This window comes from Carcharhinus amblyrhynchos, chromosome 19 (assembly GCF_965287045.1).
Source record: "Carcharhinus amblyrhynchos chromosome 19, sCarAmb.v2.hapA, whole genome shotgun sequence".
Taxonomy (NCBI): Eukaryota; Metazoa; Chordata; class Chondrichthyes; order Carcharhiniformes; family Carcharhinidae; genus Carcharhinus; species Carcharhinus amblyrhynchos.
In genome coordinates, this window is record NC_137342.1 from 30,487,052 (window position 1) to 30,503,532 (window position 16,481).

Below are 16,481 nucleotides of genomic sequence, written 5' to 3' on the forward strand. Positions count from 1 at the left end.
AGTTTTTCGCCCCGTAAGTAATAGTCCTTCCTACCATTCTTCCTACCAAAGTGGACCACCTCGCACTTGCCAACATTAAATTCCATTTGCCATTTCCTGGCCCATTCGCCCAGCCTATCTAGATCCTTCTGCAGACTCTCCACACCCTCCGCACAATTTGCCGTTCCCCTAATCTTGGTGTCATCAGCAAATTTCGACACCCTACACTCGGTTCCCTCCTCCAGATCATCTATATAAATGGTAAAAAGCTGAGGCCCCAGCACCGACCCCTGGGGCACTCCACTAGTCACCATCCGCCAATCCGAATAGCACCCGTTGACCCCCACTCTCTGCCTCCTATTTAACAACCAATCCTCTATCCACGCTAACACCCTACCCCCAACTCCATGTCCCTCGACCTTCTGCAATAACCTCTTGTGAGGCACTTTGTCAAACGCCTTCTGAAAATCTAGAAAGACCACATCCACCGGCTCTCCTCTATCCACCGCCCTAGACACATCCTCATAGAACTCCAGTAAATTTGTCAGACACGACTTCCCTTTAATGAAACCGTGCTGCGTCTGCTCTATCAAGCAATTCCCTTCAAGATGCCTCGCAATTTCCTCCTTAATGACAGATTCTAACATTTTACCTACCACAGATGTTAAACTAACCGGTCTATAATTCCCCGCCTTTTGCCTGGCACCTTTCTTAAACAACGGCGTAACATTAACCGTTTTCCAATCATCCGGCACTTCCCCGGAATCCAGCGACGTTTGGAAAATAACCTGGTGTTATAAATTGGAGGCATTGTAGGAATTGGGAGCCACCTACGTCAGGGAGCACAGGGTGATAGGTGATCAGTGTTGGTGCAGGTAAAGATAAAGACATCAGAATTTTACACTGTTTAAATGTCCTCACGTTCAGACAATAAGCTGACACTAAAAGCTAAATCTTTGTGGGATGCCTATAGCTGGGCGTTGGACACATAGACTGGAGCTCTGTCACCTTGCCTGCCATGGAATTGGAGCAGGCAAGGGTCCAACAATGGAGATCTCCATTGATCTCGGGCGTGAATTTCCAGTCTCACCCGAGCAAGCCCGTAAGATCCTGCCCACTGATTCCAGTGAGTGAAAAATCAGTCACCACACCGTGTTTTTGCAATCCCTGCTGGCAGTGTGAGAGAGTCCATTCCTGACGCACAAATCCAATTGCTCAGACTTGACTTCATAGGAGATAAAAAGAGCTGACGTCTCTGATTTGCTTTTTCAGGTGATAATAGGAGAGAGATACTGGGTGCATTTTCAAATTCAGGAGACAATGTGTCGAGAGGACAAAAATGAGCTTTCGTCTGATTGTCCACTTAAAGCCAAGAATGAAGCAGTAAGTTAATGTTCATTAACACACGCAAAGCTGCTGAAGATGAAGAGGAATTTATATTTAATCAGCTGTGAATAAGTAATAAGCAGCGCATTATATCAGTTGAAAGAAAATAGGATGGGCTAGCCAGCATTGTAGCTATCAGCAGTAAACATGCAAATGCTGAATGATTCTTTTAAATGTTACTGCACCCATCAGAGAATAAGAAAAATGCTGTTCTAAATGTGATTCACTCTGAAGGTTACTTTTGACAATACAATACAAGCATTCATGCAATTCATCATTGGGAAATCAGTCAGTCCAGGATTTCTCAGACAAATATCACTTTTAACTTTTCAACTCACACACTGCAAGATGATTCATGTTTCTGTAATATTCAGATATCAAGAGTAGCTTTGTTACTAAACTGAACAGATTCAATCATCTAAAAGCAAACATTGGCACTGCATATTTGCATGGGGATGTATGTAGAGCCATGTAATGCCATGCTCACCAAGAACTCCAATGTTGACCGCAACAAATTCTCTGTGGTCAAGAGAGTCTGTCCCTAATGAGCCTTATAATGACAGGTGCGACATCCCATGGCATAGAGGCCAGAAGTCTAGCTGAAGCCTTCCAAACTTCCAATTCCACAACCTCTACTACTCAGAAGGACAGGGGCAGCACATACATGAGAACACCAGCATCTGTGTTCCCCTACAAGCTACACATCATCCTGTGTTGGAACTATATTGCCATGCTTTCACTATTGCTGGTCCAAATCCTGGAACTCCCTTTCCTAACAGCATTGTGGGTGTACCTACAACACTTTGTAACAATCCAAGAAAGCAGCCCACTGCCATCTACTCAAGGGAAATCAGGGATGGGCAACAAATGCTGGCCTAGCCAGTGATATACACATCCCATGAAAGAATATAACAAAAACCTGCTGTTGTCCAATAGCAGTAACACCATCCCTAGAAAGGAGATTTCTGTATGTCAAAATAAAACTTTAAAAAATGACCTTTGAATATTCATGTATCTGGAACATAATGATCATCTTGGTCCTGATTTGGTCTTCATGTGTCTTTTGGCACATAGGTACATCTGGTATGCAAGCAAATATCCGCTGACTGCCAGCAGGAATTCTTTGTGTGTGGGGACCAAGGCCCCACTCACTCTCCATGCCCTCAGTCTTTATCCTATCCTGCCAAGAGGGCAGGGAGAGGCCCTGCCCTTAATAAGCCATCCCAGAAATCCAACACACCCAGCTCCGGGCCTAGTTTCAGTCCCTTCCAGAGACTTGCCAATTTCCAATGGGAGTACACATTCTCTCTTCTTACCTATTCTTTCCGTTCCATATTTATTTTCACCTTAATCTCAGTTTATTCCAAACTAATGTACTTTCTATTCTATACATTTAAATTAACTTTAAATCAATCCCATTTATCTGTTCCTTCTGCCTTCCCACCATCCACTTTGCAGGTGAATTCCACGTTAAAATTAAATCATACCCTCTGACAGTAAACTATCTCCTAAGGTTTTCTTCAGCTGAAGATAATGTTTCAAAATTGATGCTGCTATGCCTCTGTGGAAATGAGGTGTAATTAGAAATGCTACTGATGGTTGAGTTAACTTGTCTGTTGTGCTGACAGATCATCCCTGCCCAAAGCAGCAAATCTGTCTCCATACTCTTAGTTCAGACACCCTGGGCAGAATTTAATGCAACATTACCTCAATGAGTTTCATGGTGAGGGGCCATGGCGGAGGATGTGGAAAAGTCAGAATGCCCAAAGGTGGAGACTGATGGCAGAATGAAACAACTGTAGGAAAGTGGCAAAGTGGCACACCCATTCGAATGGACCAGGAAGCCAACTAAGATGGTTAAGAAGGCAATTAAGAAAGATTTACAAGCTGCTGAACAAATTAAACACACCCATTTCGGATTAAGAGGTGAACTTGGGACTGTCTCGTCCCCTACAGAGAAAGATAGTGGTCTTGAAGTGAGGTGGCTTTCTGAAGTGGGTGTTTAGCCATTTTGAAGATGCTTTACAGAGGAGCACAGAAGGAGTTCAAAACAGACTAAGGATCACAGATTGGAGAGGAGGGATTGGCGATTGATACAGGAAGGAGGGCATACATTGGCACCTTAAATCTGAGGCAGCAGTTAGTGAAAGAGCTTATATCAGACCCATGGTAATCACAAATGATTTTGGCTGGGTACATGAGGGGTGGAGGACCAGTGCTGAGGGAGATGTCTCCAAACCCTAGAGCTACCATTCTTGAAGAGGCAAGAGTAGGAAAAAGGCCATTCCTAATATGTAAGTGGATGGGCCCTCATTGGTCAGCTGCTATGTGGTTGTGGTCACCTGGGTCCTTCCTACCTGCTTGGGACTCCTGCCAAACCACACACACATGCCCACACCATCATTCAATTGAATGATGGTGTATCTGCATGAATACCTTGTGTGCACTAGGGTTCCAGCATTGCACATGGCACAGTTCATTGAAATGTTTGGTTTCCATCTTTTTGCAAGAGACACAGATTTGAAATTTTCAAATAACACCAACCACCTTTTTTGCTAACCTTTGTTAAGCACATGCTGCTTCTAAAACACATTTGGATAGTTTTGTGTCCAGAGTTGCTAGCTGCTGTTTTGTAACTAGATGGGTTAAAAGAATAAGTGAGAAGCTTCACTAAACAGTAGTGGACTCACCAACATTAAGGCCATTTAAATGATCATTGGATAAACATATGGATGATATTGGAATAGTGTAGGTTAGATGGGCTTTAGATTGGTTTCACAGGTCGGCGCAACATTGAGGGCTGAAGGGCCTGTACTGCACTGTAATGTTCTATGTTCTAAATATATTTTGGGTTGCAGCACTTGTGCCTCATTTTTCATCACTGTTTTTCTGGTGACACAGAGGTTCTCGCGTTGTGTCAGTTATTGTCCCCTGAAGTACTCCTGGAACCAGTCAGTTTGCCAGCAGTAATTCCCCTTTCTGAGGAGGCAATTGATGGCATGCCTGAGAAGTTAGGCTGTCTGAGAGCTGCTCTGTGACCACCTGCTGATGCCCATCAACCATAATCTGCAAAGAGTTCACCATATTGCATCTGCACAGATGATCGGCCTCTCAAGATAGGTTTTTACACCAATGGCACAGGTCAATGTGAAGGACTTGATCAACCATTATCTGCTATTTCTCAGAAGCAACCTTGTCATACAGTAGAGACAATAGACTTTCTATGGAGCTTTACCAAGATTTTTCCAGAAGATAATTTTTAAAAATGATGTTTCTTTTCAACAAAAAAATGAATATGTTCTAGTTTCCAGAAAGGAAACTATTTGTGCACAGAATGATTAGCGCAGTTGGGTTGAGCTGAATTGCCAGTTTCCATGTTGTCATTTGATCTGACTTATTATTGTCACGTGTATTGGGATACAGTGAAAAGTATTGCTTCTTGTGCACTATAGACAAAATATACCATTCATAGCGTACACTGGGGAGAAGGAAAGGAGAGGGCGCAGAATATAGTGTTACAGTCGTAGCTAGGGTGTAGAGAAAGATCAGCTTAATATCTATGTAACGCTGTGTTCTGTGTACATTGCCAAGGTGCTGGGAGACTGCTATGCAGAAACTCTGTTTCCAGTTGGTGAAACTAAAGGTCAGCTGAGAGGATTACCCGAATGTCAGCTATTCCAGCTGATAGTGGATGAAGGTAACATGCAACAATAAAGAAATATTTTTCCTTTCAGACAGGTATTTTCCCTTTAGTGCAAACTTTGAATATCAATAATAACTTTATATATAATTAGAAAATTCAGCCATCATTTCCCCCCTCCTCCACGTAGGTCTACAAACACCCTTTCCCAGGTTCAGATGTTAAAGGAAATTGCTGAGCTGCAAAGTAGCAGATGTTTAGGACTGTCACACAGTAATGTATGAGAAATCTATACATACAATAAATATGATGTGTGTCCTGGCACACTCACATGTTAAAGTGTTATATTTGAAAGTATCATATATGCAAAATGCCTTTAATACTTGCATCTGATTAGCTCACATCATATTAGTAAAACAGGAGCAAGTTATCCTAGCGTATGAAAAAAGCACTGGCCCATCTAGCCTGTTTCGTAATGATGTGCCTTTAAGGGTAAAGAATTATTATTTTTTCAAATTATCAATACACTTTTAATGCAAGTTTTGTTTTCTAGATGGTGATGGGCTGTCATGTGCTGGTTGCCTTCTGCCCTTGCAGACTAATGACCCCAGAGTTTACAGGACTGTGGAGCATGCCATTTCTACATTCAATGACAACAGTGGGCAGCTTTACAAATTTGCTTTGGCTCGAGTTCTCTCAGCAGAACATGAGGTAAAGCATGTAGCTGTGCATTTGACCTTGACTTTATCATTGACTTACTTACAGATCAGTGAACACAAATCTGACTGTGTAAATAAACTTCAAAATTCCCCAACAAGATCATTGGGTTGATATTTTTTATAATATGGCCCTCAGATGTAAAGACACTTAAAGTGCTGGCTACATGGCTCGTATTATGTAGAAATTCACAAATACTCAGAAAGCTTTAATGACTAGAGTATCTGTGTTCAATAGTTAATCAACTTTGAAGGAAGTTGTCTCTATTATGGAGGATTTGCTATCTTTATTGATTTTTGAATGTTAATGGTTAACTGCAAACGTAGAAAGGTGTAGGCTGGAATCTTATCACCCTTCACGCCAGTGGGATTTTCCCATCTGCAACAGTGAATGGAGATTTCGCTGGTCACCAAATTCTCCCGACCTCGTTGCAGCGGGAGTGGGACATGAACAGACGGTAAGATTGCGCCTGTAGTATTAAGCACACTTCCCATTATATAAATCCTATCTAGTATTTGATGTATAGACCTTGTTTTAGTAAATAGCATAGCTGGAATGTTCTGGCCATTCACGCCCCATCACCACTATAAGTGAGGAAGAGAATTTGGCAGTCAGTCAAATCTCTGTTCACTGCAGCGGGATCAGAGAATCCTGCCGTTGTGAACAGGCAGAAAGTTCAGGCCATGCATATCTTTGACTTCTATAAACATTGTCAAAGGAAACTTTGTAATATGACTTATGCCAATCCATCCCAATGCACATCACAGGGACTTTAGGAATGCCAGTAAACATCTAGACAACCAAAAATTGAGCAGAAGCGGAAAATTATTACAAGCAAAGGGAAATAAATTCCTTAGTCTTTAAAGTTATTGCAGATACTCTGATAAGGCATTAGAATCTCATTACTGTTCCTGTATGAATCTTCTCACTGTGAATTGATAGGGTGTCATACCTAAGTCCGCTCTTGTCATGATCAGAGAGCCACCCACATACATTACCTTCAACAGTTCTGCAATCAGAAACAAAAATTATAGCAATTTGCCCCTTGCCTATGCTATGGCTGCAACCCAACTAAGTTCTGTTAACCTAATGCAGAGCAAGGATTCAGTCTGAACCTTCAGTGTTTGCTTGGCTCTTTGTCAATCGCAGTGGACAGGATTTTCTGATTTCTGACAGAGTGGCACATCATTTGGTAAAATAGGAGGGGAATTCGCTGGCCCCAGAGGTGGCTTCCTCCACCATATTTTTAGCCAACCATGCAAAAAAAAGTTAAAGGGCGGGTTCCAGATTTAATACTGGCAGCACTGGGGTGTCTGACTGAGTGGCCCCCCACGGAAACAGAACTTTCACCCATGCCACGCACACACACCCCCCACATACCCTTGCACTGCCTGGGCTTGGCCCCCTCACCCCCCGGAATCAATCGGGGAAATCCCATCGATGCAAATTGTGTTTTCAGTCTCTAGCAAGATTTTGCACAACCCCCCAACATTTTGCAACCCCCCTCCCCCACCCCACTCATCACTATTTACACCCGCAACAAGCAGGGGCACAAATCCCAGCCACCGCTTTCACTCATTGAACCAGAGTTTAAGGAACAACAATTTTATTCATACAGCAGAATTTAAAACTGCGTAGTCCAGCTGATTTCAAGTAACAATATAATAAAATCTATAACCTCTTCTAACTAATTGGAAGCTTATCTGACAACATAATGCAGCAACAAACAGTTCAAACTCAAGCTAGGAATAAGGTATTTATCTTTCAAGACATGCATGCAATAATGAGAAAAGTCACATGAGCCGATATTAAACTACAGCTAATGATATTTCAATAATAATCTTTGAAACATATTTCACTTCTGCATTCTTGTATTCATAGATTTCTGCAGGGGAGATCATCACTCTGAATTTTACACTTATTGAGACCACCTGCCTGAACAATAATGACACAGCACAAGACACGTGTGGACCAAAGATTCCTGCCACAGCAGTTAAGTAGCTTGCCCTGTGGGTTGTACTGCTGATTATTGAATTTTGTATTTGTTAACAAGGATTGTTATTTCAAAGAGAATTTGACGATTCACATTAAAATCTCTAGTCAATGTCAACCTCTGTTCTGAAATACTTATTTTGTGTAGGGCTCAGCTGTCTGTTTAACCAAGCAAAACTATGACATCTTTGGAGAACTGTTATACCACAGATTAATGTGCAATATGACTCAAGATTGGATAATGTATGCAATTGACGTCACGGTAAGCACCAATCTATTCAATGCAATACATCATATTTATGTGTTTCCCTCACAGTTACATCCAGTGGCTCAACTGGTTAAAGTAATAATCACCATGTGGACCAGGAGAATCCTGAGTTTGATCCCCAGTTTGTGTTCAGTTAGCTGTTCTCAGCAGGATGTTAGTTGGGACTCTACAGTTGGACTTTGCAACCTTTGGTTTGAGTTGGCAATTGGCTTGCAGTCCATTCCTGATCATTGTCTAGTAAGCCCTCTGGAAATGTACCTCTATGAACAATGATTAAGGTAGGATCAATCCTATCTGTGATGTACACCATATCCCCCAATAAAGTCAAAATCAAACAATGGAGAAAAATTGAATTCAGAATTTCGCCAGCTATAGATAGAATAGCAATATCCCAGTAGCTTCACCACTCAGATTTTGCTCTGTTCTTATATAACTCGAGGATGATTGGATCCTTTAGGTCAGGCTTGTCCATCATATAGCTGGCGATGCCCCTCGATGTGAGCCTTGGGGGCCATTTTTCAAAACCCCATTCAAATGGTGGAGTTAGAATGGATGATTCAGGAATTAGTGCTCCTCCAATCATAAGCTGCTTCTCCCCTATGTTTTCTGCTGTTAGGCTCACTAGTGAACATCAGCAGCAATGAGTTCAGGATTTGGGGGAACAATGTGAGGCGAATAGTGTGCGAGGGAATAGTCCTGGTGAAATATTGTGACAAGGAGCACGCTGAGAGAACAGTGTGACAGGGAGTGAGGACAGGGAACAGTGTGACAGGGAGTGAGGACAGGGAACAGTGTGACAGGGAGTGAGGACAGGGAACAGTGTGACAGGGAGTGAGGACAGGGAACAGTGTGACAGGGAGTGAGGACAGGGAACAGTGTGACAGGGAGTGAGGACAGGGAACAGTGTGACAGGGAGTGAGGACAGGGAACAGTGTGACAGGGAGTGAGGACAGGGAACAGTGTGACAGGGAGTGAGGACAGGGAACAGTGTGACAGGGAGTGAGGACAGGGAACAGTGTGACAGGGAGTGAGGACAGGGAACAGTGTGACAGGGAGTGAGGACAGGGAACAGTGTGACAGGGAGTGAGGACAGGGAACAGTATGCCAGGGAGAGGGGACAGGCAACAGTATGCCAGGGAGAGGGGACAGGCAACAGTATGCCAGGGAGAGGGGACAGGCAACAGTGAGCAGGGGAGAACATAAAAACATAAGAAATAGGAGCAGGAGTAGGCCATCTAGCCCCTCGAGCCTGCCCCACCATTCAATAAGATCACGGCTGATCTGTCATGGCTCAGTTCCACATTCTCGCCCTCTCCCCATAACCCTTAATCCCCTTGCCCTTCCTTGAGCCCAAGGAACAGTGTGCTGGGAACTGAGGACAGGAACGGTGTGCCGGAGAGTGGGACAGTGAACTGTCTGCTGGGGAGTGAGGACAGGGAACAGTGTGCATGGGAGTGAGGACAGGGAACAGTGTGCTGGGAAGTGGGCCCAGGGAACAGTGTGCTGGGGAACGAGCCCAAGGAACAGTATGCCGGGAAGTGGGCCCAGGGAACAGCGTGCCGGGAAGTGAGGACAGAGAACAGTGGGACAGTGAACTGTCTGCTGGGGAATGAGGACAGGGAGCAGTGGGCCCAGGGAACAGTGTGCCAGGGAGTGAGGACAGGAACAGTGTGTTGGGTAGTGGGCCCAGGGAACAGTGTGCTGGGGAACGAGCCCAAGGAACAGTATGCCGGGGAGTGGACCCAGGGAATAGTGTGCCGGGAAGTGGGCACAGGGAACAGTGCCGGGGAGTGGGCCCAGGGAACAGTGCCGGGGAGTGGGCCCAGGGAACAGTGTTCCGATTGAGTGGGCTTGGGGCATTGGGGGAGGGGTGTGTGAGAACATATGCACCTGTACGTGAGAGTGAGAGAGTGTGTGCCTGTGCACAGAAGTGAGTGTGCAAGATTAGATGAGCATGTGCCTGTGCATGGTAATGAGTGTGCATATGAGTGGGTGAACATGTGCCTGTGTGCAGGAGTAAGTGAGTCTGCGTGAGAGTGAGTCTGTATCTCTGTGCTGGAGTATGAGAGAGTGTGTGTTTGTGTGTCAGGAGTTTGTGTGTGATTGTGTGTCGGTCTTACTCTCAGCCTCAGGCTTCTCACTCACCACCAAACACCAACACATGTACACACGCACACGCACACACACACACACTCTCAGTGGGTGAGCACCCTGTGTCTGGGAGTGAGCCTGACACACACACACACACACACACACACACACACACACACACACACACACACACACACTGACCGTCTCACATCCTGGTCACTTTTACTAATTACTTTGGTTTAAACAACTTATTGCTATGACATTGCTTTAACTTTGTTCAGCAGTAGTTTTTTTTTAGTACCTTAAGTATTTTTGAAAATTCAGTTTAATTATGTACAGAACCTTATCGTTCTAAAATTTCCTCATTGGTCCCTTGAGTGAGGAACGAATGGCGATGTGATAGTTTTGCACTAACACACAACGTGTATTTATGTAACATCTTTAATACAATAAACTGTCCCAAGGTGCTACAAAGAAGCATTATGAGGTTTGCTAGATACCTGGAATGAGTGGGTTTTCTTATGGGAAAAAGTTGCACAGACTGGACTTGTTTCCACTGGAGTTTAGAAGAGTGAGGGGTGTCTCGATTGACGTGTATAAGATCCTGAACAGTCTCCACAAGGTGAACGTGGAAAAAATATTTTGTTGTGTGGGTGAATCCAGAACTAGGGATCGCTGTTTTAAAATTAGGGGTCACCCTTTAAAACAGAAATGTTTTTTTTTTCTCTGACGGTTGTGTGGCTCTGGAACTGTCTGCTCACAAAGTGATGGGGAGGGGGGTGGTCATTGAATATATTTAAGCTGAGGCAGATAGAACCTTGTTTGGCAATTAGTTTTAAGGAGCATCTTAAAGGAGGAAAGAGAGATGGAGAGATTTAGGGAGGGAATTCCAGAGACTAGGCAGCTGAAAGTACATTAAAGGTTGTGGAGACTGTACTAATATTGTAAAAATGTCATTTAAGATAATGTTTCTTGGTATCTCAATAATTCAAATATGCCATTGTTATTCTCTAGACTTGACTATCCCAATGCACTACAGCGAGCCTCTCATCTTCTATCTTCCATAAATCTAAAATGCTACAGCCCATTTCCTAACCCACATCAACTCCCATTCAGCTCAGTTCTTGCTGACCCTTTTGGCTACCAGTCCGGCAGTACATTGATTTTAAAATTCTGGTTTTTGTGTTTGAACCCCTCAGTGGTCGTCCCTCTCCCTAACATTTGTAACCTCATCATCCAGCTCTACAACATTCCAGATATCTGTGCTCCTCCAATTCTAGTCTCTGGCAACATTCCTGATTTTAATCACTCCATCATTGATGGCTGTGACATCATCTGTTAAAGTCTTAAGCTCCTGGATTCCGTCCCTAAATCTGAATCTCTCCATCTCTCTTTCCTCCTTCAGATGCTCCTTAAAAACTACATCTTTGACCAAGTTTTTGGTTATTGACCCTCATATAACCTTATACGGCTCCATGTCACATTTTTTGTTTGATAACACTGGTTATCATGGAAGGTGCTATATAAATGCAAGCGGTTGTTATGATCAAGATAAGAGTAATCAAACTGTCCCAGGGTGGTGAATTACGCTGTACAAATGCAAGTATTTTTTTATTTCCTTAGTTGCTCTCCCAACTTTCAAACTATACATTTATCATCACAGAATCCCTACAGTGCAGAAGGAAGCCATTCGGCCCATCCTGTCTGTACCGACCACAATTCCACCCAGGCCCTATTCCCGTAACCCCACACATTTACCCTGCTAATCCTATGACACTAGGGATAATTTATCATGGCCAATCAACCTAACCTGCACATCTCTGGATTGTGGGAGGAAACCGGAGCACCCGGAGAAAACCCACGCAGACACAGGGAGAATGTGCAAACTCCACACAGACTGTGACTCGAGGCTGGAATTGAACCTGGTTCCCTGGCGCTGTGAGACAGCAGTGCTAGTCACTGTGCAACCCTATCATATATTAGGAAGTGATTCTGAAATGGTAAACATATTTAGGACAGAATTACAGAACTTCTCCCTCTTAATTTCTCCTAATGGCACTTTTGCACAGTGAGCTGTATTGACGTTGAACTCACTGCACAAGAGGGTGATGGAAATCAAAACAACCAGTGACTTCAAAAAGAAATTGGATGGGCACTTGAAGGAAATAAACTTTCAGGGCTATAAGGATCAATTGGAGGAGTGGGACTGACTGGAAAATTCTGTGGCGAGCCAGGATATACTTGAAGAGCCAAATCGCCTCTTTCTGTGCCATAAATGACTTTAAGATTAATCTTAATTTGTACTTTGGAACCTAAAGAGCTGCAATTTACTTTGTTATTGCAGTCAGTGGTGAGTAGTGTAAACTGTAAACACCAGTTGAGATGATTAAGTATACGGGGTAATTGTAATGGTGAAAACTATTCACTAAGCCTGCCAATTATCCAGCAGTGGCATCTGACCCAGATCACGATGAGATTGTGAGGCGATATCTGTAATCAAAGATACTGTGAAGGATTCCCTGTACATAGTAAATTGATAAAAAATAGCAGTCCATTTTTTACTGACTAACCTGGATCTGAAAATAGTCAAGCAATTCATCATTTTCAAACTTACCTCACAATTAACCTCCAGTTAATATCCAGATGTCCTACTTCAGCAAGTAAACTTTCTGGCATTAGAAGTCTGAAATATAGTGGCAGCAGCATAATACATTATATATTAGGTGGCATAATGAAATTCTTGTTATGAGACAATAAGGCATTATATGCCTTAGCTTGAGCAATGCCACAGCTGATTCAATAATTGTTCTATTGATATCCCAGTGTTGTCATTAAAGAAGTCAGGAATTGCACATCATACTTCGTGGCTACTCCACTGAAGCATACACTTTCCTGATATGAAGGTAAATTATTAAGCTTCAGGAATGCAATTCTGAAAAATCTCATGTACTTATTGATTTTGTGTCTTCAGGAAGTGTTCCGAAATGAAACAGATTCCTTAGGATTGCAGCCTGAGATGCCAGGAACATTTGAACCCACAGTGAACTCCCCTGTTGAGCCTACAATTGAATACCCAACTGAATCAGTCGCTGAGCCTCAAAACCCAGAAGAAATGATGAGCTTGGTGAATGAAGCTAAGCCCAGTATATCAACTGAAATCAACAAATCTGATCTGTTAGATGAGTAAGGACAAGGTGTACACCTTCCAAAAGAGCTGTCAATTATGTTTATTTTCAACCACATCTTTTGGTCTGATTTTGATTTTTGTTCTGATGGTGGTATATATCAATAAAATGCAATCCTCATGGTATCAATCCTAATTGCTTACAGTTTTCTAACCATCTGATACTGTATAAACACAAATAAAATCTGCTAGAAATAGGCAGCAAGTCTAGAGCAGCTAAAAAGAGGAAAATACATTAATATTTTCTATATCGACCCTTTAAAAATCTAGAATATCTCAATGAAACCAACAAGTAGAATTAGACCACACACTACCTGGATGATTTATGGCCTCATGGAATGAAAATAATTATTGTTTGTGCAGCTCGAATTGTGGATTGTAATGCTGGAGAATAAATGCGTATTGCAGTCAATGACCATTAAACCTCAGCACGAAATTGAAAAGATTAAAATCCAGTGCAGTACCTCAACTTAAACAAAACATTATCTGATAACTGAAAAGTACTCTTCTTTAAACATGCTGGGATAGAATTTGGCACCCTCCCAATCTTTCACTGTAATTTTGGAACAGAGATTTGCTGGGTACAATGGGTGTAAGGGGATATGGGCCAAATACAGGCAATTGGAATTAGCTTAGCGGCTTTTAAAAAAAAGGTAGCGTGGCCAAGTTGGGCCAAGGGACCTGTTTCTGTGTTGTAAACAGCTATGATTCTATTGGCAGAATTCCTGATGAAATGGAGTAAATGGTTATTAATACCATTGCATTGACTTTTTTGCTGAACTACTGCCGAAATGCTGGTTGGCGGGCAGGGTAACCCATGCAGAAGTTCACCTTTAGTATCTTCCATTATAGCTTCATTATAGCATGTACCAAACATCTCTTCAGTTTAGGACTAGTGTGAAACAATGAACTGCCACAGTTCAAAAGTCAGAACAAGATTCATTGGTATAAGGACTGGTTGGTCACCCTGTTGCCAATCCATTAGGGTTGGCCTGGAGGCTCCAGGAATTGAAAATTAATCTCCAGATGTGCAACCTCAGAGAAAAATCATCAGACCATTGAAAAAAAGATAGTTTATTTTTGTCATTTTCTTTCACGATTTCTATTCACTAGATATTGAAAATAGGCAAAAGGTCTGTGTAGCTGACAGTCAAACATCATCCAATTAAGTGAATGGGACGGTCGCTCCAATTGGTGTAGGATGGCAGTACATCACAAGAGTGCGTGTGCTGGCCGACTAATGACAAGAACCTGGAGCAAGTCATATAATGAGACCGCCAGGAATACATTTAATCACATTTGGCAACACTTGTGTGTGCTGTAATACCAATCTAATCAATCAGGAGGAAAACATATTCTGATTTGGAATGACAGTAATAGGTTTTGGCGTTTTATAATCCAGTGCTCTGTTCTGAAATGATATACCATTTTGGTGAGTTTGCATTTACATAATATCTTTCCTAACTTCAGTTCCAAAGCATTTTACAGCCAATGAAGTACTTTTGAAGTATAGTAACTGTTGTAAAAAAGGAAAACTGCAAGAAAAACAATCTCAGTGTAATATTGATTGTATCTTTATTGAAAGTATGTTTGGATCTATCTCAGTAAATAACACTGTGATATATTAACTCACTCCATCTAGTTTTAGGTAACATTACACTGCAGTTATAACTATACTGGGTAAGTACAATACTCTTACTCAAAAGTTACAAACATGAACCAGTTGTTAATCAGTAGAAACAAATTCAAAATAATACACAAATAACACCAAGCTGTCATATCGAATAAGCATCATCACAAAAGAATTGTTGCAAGAGGACACGAGTGGCAGCTAGGAATTACATCAAAACCGTTAGTGTTTAATCAGAAAAATGCACATCTAAACTGCAACACAGTGTTAGCTGTAATGCTGTTAAAGGCTTTAAATGGCAAACCATTAAGAGTCACAAAAATCACCATCTTACTGTGTCTCCAAATTCTGAAGTTGTCATTCTTTGTTGAACATAAGTTAAATACAGTTTTTTTTTGTGGTTTTGTTAACTTTTTTTGATTATAGAAAGCAAAGACAACTATTGTTTGGCTTTTCAAATATACAGACAGAAATAGGCCATTTGCCTCAATTTTTGCTTTGAAATGTTGTTAGCCATGGCAAATCTACCTCTTCAGTACCATTCTTTCACAGTCCCTAAATCCCCTACTACTCTCAAGTAAATACACAATTTGTTTTTAAACATTTCAATTGATTTTGTATCTATGGTCGTCTGGAACAGTGCATTCCACATTGTTACATCTTTTGTGTGAAACAGCTTTCCTGTTGGTTCACTTTTAACTGGCTCAGTTTGAATTTTAACCTTTGTTCTAGATTCTCTATTAGGGGGAATGCATGATTTCCTATCTAACCTGCCAATTCCCTTATTTTAAACATATTAAACATACATTTCACACATTTGTATGTGATGAGCACCATTTGATATTGTTTGTGTTATTGTGTCACTATCCTATGAAGATTGATACACTGCAAAGTAAATTGTGCTTTTACATTTGCTTACAATACTATTACAGTAACTGACATTGCAACACATCACGTAGTACACAGCCACAAAGAATAAACGACAATACATCTCGGAATGTAAGCCACTTCATTTATTAATTCACAGTGTGTAATAGATGTTGTATTCTTGTAGTCTTCATACTAATTTATTATATCCCTATATCTGATATTGGCCCCTTATGAGAAACAGTGCTTTGTTTATTAGGATCATGAGTCATGACAGATGTATGCCTGTAATTCTTTACAGGTTTCGTCTGAGGGATCTCCGTCTTCTGCTGTAGTAATGCCTGAGTGTATGTTGCCTTGAGAAGTTCATCATGTAGTTTTGCTTACGAGTCCTACAATGAAAGAATAAAACAATGAAGCTGAATAAAGTCATAAAATGACACCAAAGAGCTCCGATAACCAACTTTCCAACTTACGCAGACTTCACTTTCAGTAAAATCTGGCTGATGGGTTTTCTTGAAGCTCCTCAGAATTTGCAAAATTAATCATAGTTTGTGACTATACTGGGAGAAAATGAGTACTGATAAATCATCCCTTTTACAACAGCGCACACAGATACTCACAGAACCACTTCTACGTGATCCAGAGCCCACTGGTCACGGCCTGCTCCATTATGACGTGGCTGCCACCACCGTAGCTGAACACCTTTAACTCGTGCCTCCCTATA

General features: G+C 41.9%; 2 protein-coding genes across 4 annotated transcripts in view; one reads left to right on the forward strand and one right to left on the reverse strand.

Annotated features, from left to right (window-relative positions):
• Positions 1–1,288: 1,288 nt before the first annotated feature.
• LOC145355642 (T-kininogen 2-like) lies at positions 1,289–13,265 on the forward strand. 2 transcript variants are annotated; one of them, XM_080207885.1, is made up of 6 exons: positions 1,289–1,362; positions 4,957–5,062; positions 5,559–5,716; positions 7,604–7,714; positions 7,863–7,976; positions 13,045–13,265. In XM_080207885.1, the coding sequence occupies exons 1-6, from the start codon at positions 1,300–1,302 to the stop codon at positions 13,258–13,260; spliced, it is 768 nt and encodes a 255-aa protein (XP_080064011.1). In that variant the 5' UTR covers positions 1,289–1,299; the 3' UTR covers positions 13,261–13,265. The 2 variants fall into 2 exon arrangements, with proteins under 2 accessions (XP_080064011.1, XP_080064012.1); XM_080207886.1 differs by lacking the exon at positions 7,863–7,976.
• Positions 13,266–14,830: 1,565 nt separating this feature from the next.
• Positions 14,831–16,481, reverse strand: part of reln (reelin) — a 318,770-nt gene continuing 317,119 nt past the window's right edge. For both annotated transcript variants that reach the window (XM_080207461.1, XM_080207462.1), the window contains 2 exons: positions 16,378–16,476; positions 14,831–16,146 (listed from right to left, as the gene is read on the reverse strand). In XM_080207461.1, the coding sequence (XP_080063587.1) occupies positions 16,050–16,146; positions 16,378–16,476 (196 nt within the window). In that variant the 3' untranslated portion in view covers positions 14,831–16,049. The remainder of the gene's footprint in view (positions 16,147–16,377; positions 16,477–16,481) is intronic.